General features: G+C 46.4%; 1 protein-coding gene across 1 annotated transcript; it reads right to left on the reverse strand.

Moving 5' to 3' along the window:
- Positions 1-1,295: 1,295 nt before the first annotated feature.
- On the reverse strand, positions 1,296-2,800 carry LOC135226669 (uncharacterized). The gene is made up of 2 exons (XM_064266379.1): positions 2,543-2,800; positions 1,296-1,964 (listed from the first exon to the last, which is right to left on the reverse strand). Exons 1-2 carry the CDS (start codon positions 2,798-2,800, stop codon positions 1,296-1,298), a joined length of 927 nt encoding a protein of 308 aa, XP_064122449.1.
- Positions 2,801-3,392: the final 592 nt, after the last annotated feature.

Raw genomic sequence — 3,392 nt, forward strand, 5'->3', positions numbered from 1 at the left:
GTGTCTGCATTTGACTTTCTGCTTGAGTATTTTCAAGTTCTTTGCGTGGGGAGAGTTGCTTGTTTATGTTAACTCCTAGGTACACAAAATTGTCTACCCATTCAATGGGTTCACCCATGAGCTGTATTTCATTTGGGTCTAGACTGTGTTTGATGGCCATTGCTTTTGTCTTTGCAGTGTTGATTTTTAGACCTAGGTCTTTGCATTTATTTTCAATTTGTATTATTGCACTCTGCATGTTCTGGTGAGATCTGTGTCTGTCTGTGCTGACTAGGCAGACATCATCTGCATAAATGAATATTTCAACTCCATTGGGTAGGGTGGTTGTGGTGGCTTAATTTTTCCATTAAAACATTGAAAAGGAAGGGGCTGAGTATGCCTCCTTGAGGTGTTCCATTCTCTAGACTGAGAAAGTCCGAGCTTGCTCCTTGGAAGGTGACTCTAACCTGTTCTGTTTTTGCGTGTATCCTTTGGCCCATGCTAAAAGGTTGCCCTTTACCGCCTTGTCAGCCAAGGCTTCAAGGATGGCAGCTACACTGGCTAGCTCATAAGCTTTTTCTAAGTCCAGAAAAACTACTATTGCTTTCCTTTCGTTGATTGTGGACATGACATCTGCTAGGCATTCCTGTGTGCCTATGCCCTCTTTGTAGGCATATAGGCGATGGTGTAGAGGTCCTGTTTTCCAGAGCAGTCTGTTTAGCACCATTCTCTCTGCAGTCTTTTCTGTGCAACTGATGAGAGAGATGGGTCTGTAGGAGTTGGGTTCTTTGGGCTTGGGAATCGGCTGTGTATTTTGTTGGTTCCATTGTGTGGGTCTACTGCGTTCTGTGTATGTTCTATTGATTATATGGAGATGAACTGTTTTGGCTGCCGTTCCCATGTTCTTCAGCATGCTATATGTGATCATGTCTGCTCCAGGGGCTGTGTATCCCTGAAAAGAGAATTTGTTGGTTTCTCTAACAAGCGTTTCCTGTAGGAGGACAACGTCATGTTTTTCTACGAGCACCTGTGATTGCAGTGTGGCGTATTTGGTGTTGGCACTGTTTATGTTCCATTGAAGGATTTTTAGGGTTGAGTGTGTGCTGTTTTCGTCATTTGGGGTGTTGTTTGGGTTTTGATTGTTCTGCTCCATTTTAGTTTATCAATGATACCAGTGTTTTGTTTCCTGAGCTCTGCAGTAAAGTGTTGCTCTGGGAGTAAGTGGTGAAGAACTGCGATACTACCGCTGCTATTTCCCTCCTGAGTTCTTCGTGTGAGGTTGTAAGCTATGTTTGTTGGTGGGGGGCTCTGGGGCACTAACCTGATCTACCGGTACGGGTGTTACTCTCATGAACGGGGTGGGTGGAAGAGGGCATGTTTTTGGGAGGAATGGGCTGGGGTGGGGAGAAGTGGCTGTTTGGTGTGGAGTAGGGTAGGAAGGAAGTGGGTCTGGCATTTGGGACCTGCGTGTTTCTCTGTGTGTATAGTGTGCCTTCTGTGAGTCTGGGGTCGCGGTTTTCGTGGGGCTTCGTTGGGGTTGCTTGCTGTTTCTGTGTCTGTGTAGGTGGCTGGTGGTGTTGGGTTTTTTGTGATTGTGGTCCTGTTTTATGTGTTTGCTGGTAGTGTTGGGGTCTGTGTGATTGTGGTGGTTTGTGTGTGTGTTGTTGGATTGGGTGCTGCCATTGTTTGGCGAGATCTCTTTGGGGTTCTTGCTGTGTGGGTAAGGTGGTTGGGTGTGAGGTGGTTGGATGTGTATTGTGTGAGTTTTTTGTTGATTCTGTCGGCTTGGGGGAAGGAGAGCCTTTCATATTCCATATTCTTTTCAGTCTTTCCATGCAGCCCTTGTACCATGCATGGTGTCCCTTGCGGCAGTTAGGGCATCTGGCTGTTGTTGCCTCCTTCCTTCTTTTTGTGCTGTCGATGCAGTCACTTGTTGGGTGTTTCCCACTGCAAACACCGCATATAGGCTTAGTTGTGCACTCCTGCTGGTGGTGGCCAAATCGTTGGCACTTAAAAGCATCTTAAGGGTTCAGGCGTGAAAACCTCGGTGTGGTATTTCCCCCATGTCGGGATGTCTACGAAAGGGGGCCATTTGCCTTGGAAAGTGACAAGGACTTTCTTAGAAGGTTCTTTTGCCTTGTTTAGGCATCTTTCAGCGTGTACTACTCCTGGGAGCTTCTTGATGGGGTCGACTGGAAGGGATGTTGGGTATCCAAGTATGATACCTTTTTCAGTTTTCTGTGTGGGGTCTAAGTACTGGAAGTTTTGGTTGCATTTGAGTATTTCTGCTGATTCTTGGTTTCTGGGTGTGATAATAAACTTTCCTCGCTTGTTAGGGTTTGGCTGTTACTTTGTAGTGGGGGTGTTTGTGTTCAAGATCTTTAAACCGCCGTATACGTCGTCTGATTGGGAGTGAGGATTACCTTGAATTTGTGTAGTGGGGGAAATTCTTTTAGAATTGTGTGTCGATTTGAGTGTGTCTTTGTGATGTTGCAGGAGGTTGTGTGTGAGTGGTGTTAGGTGTCTTTCTCATTTTCCTTAATTTTTTTCGGTTGCCAGCTACCTGGTAGTCATTGTCATCGTTTCCATGTGTATCATAGTCATCAGAGCTGTCCATGGTGGGGAATGGTAGGAGAGGTTGTTTATTTGTCTGAGGGGGGGTGTCATCTAGGGCTTTGGGAGAGTGAAGTCTTGGTCTTTGAATCTTGGGAGAGTTGTCATCAGGGGAGCTGCCGGCTGATCTGGTCCGTCTTCTAGTCATCATTGTCTTAGAGGGTGATGGTTTGGTGGGAGATGATGAGGGTGAGGGTGAGGATGCCATTTATGAATGATCCAAGTAGAGAGAGAGTGTGAGGTGGTGTGTGTGAGTTGCCTGAAATGCTTGGTTTTCCATTACAATGAGTCCTGGCTTATGGAAGGCGCCAGCCTATGGTTTCCTGTGCTACTTGCAATATAGTATTGCGACAGTAGGAAGATTTGTCTCTTTGGTCTTGCTTCTGTTGGAGTTTTTAGACCTCAAGGGCTACCAAATGTTTCACAAGAGACGGTGTTAATAAGAGAAAGTTATTTTTTGAGAAAAGGAGGAGTAATATTAAGTCTTCAAATTGCTTATAAGAGTGAGAGAGCTCTCTCAAATCTTATTATTCCTTGCTAAGCGCGCCAACTATAAAGTCGGCAGGGCTAAAATGCAGGGAAAGTCTGCAGCAAGCTGATTGGCTGGTGGCCGAGAAGCACAAGCTTGAAAACCTACAAAGAAGCTTGAAGGTTTTTGTGCTAGCTTCTGATTGGTCGGTGGCTGCCGGTGGGAGGAGTCTGGGCGGAGCTGGGGCTGGAAGCGGGGCGGAGTCTAGGAGCGGTGTAGCGGAGGTGTTGCTACCACGGATGCCAGAGCAGCAACTGAATTCCAGTGGCGA

The sequence above is a fragment of the Macrobrachium nipponense genome, chromosome 15 (assembly GCF_015104395.2).
Source record: "Macrobrachium nipponense isolate FS-2020 chromosome 15, ASM1510439v2, whole genome shotgun sequence".
NCBI lineage: Eukaryota > Metazoa > Arthropoda > Malacostraca > Decapoda > Palaemonidae > Macrobrachium > Macrobrachium nipponense.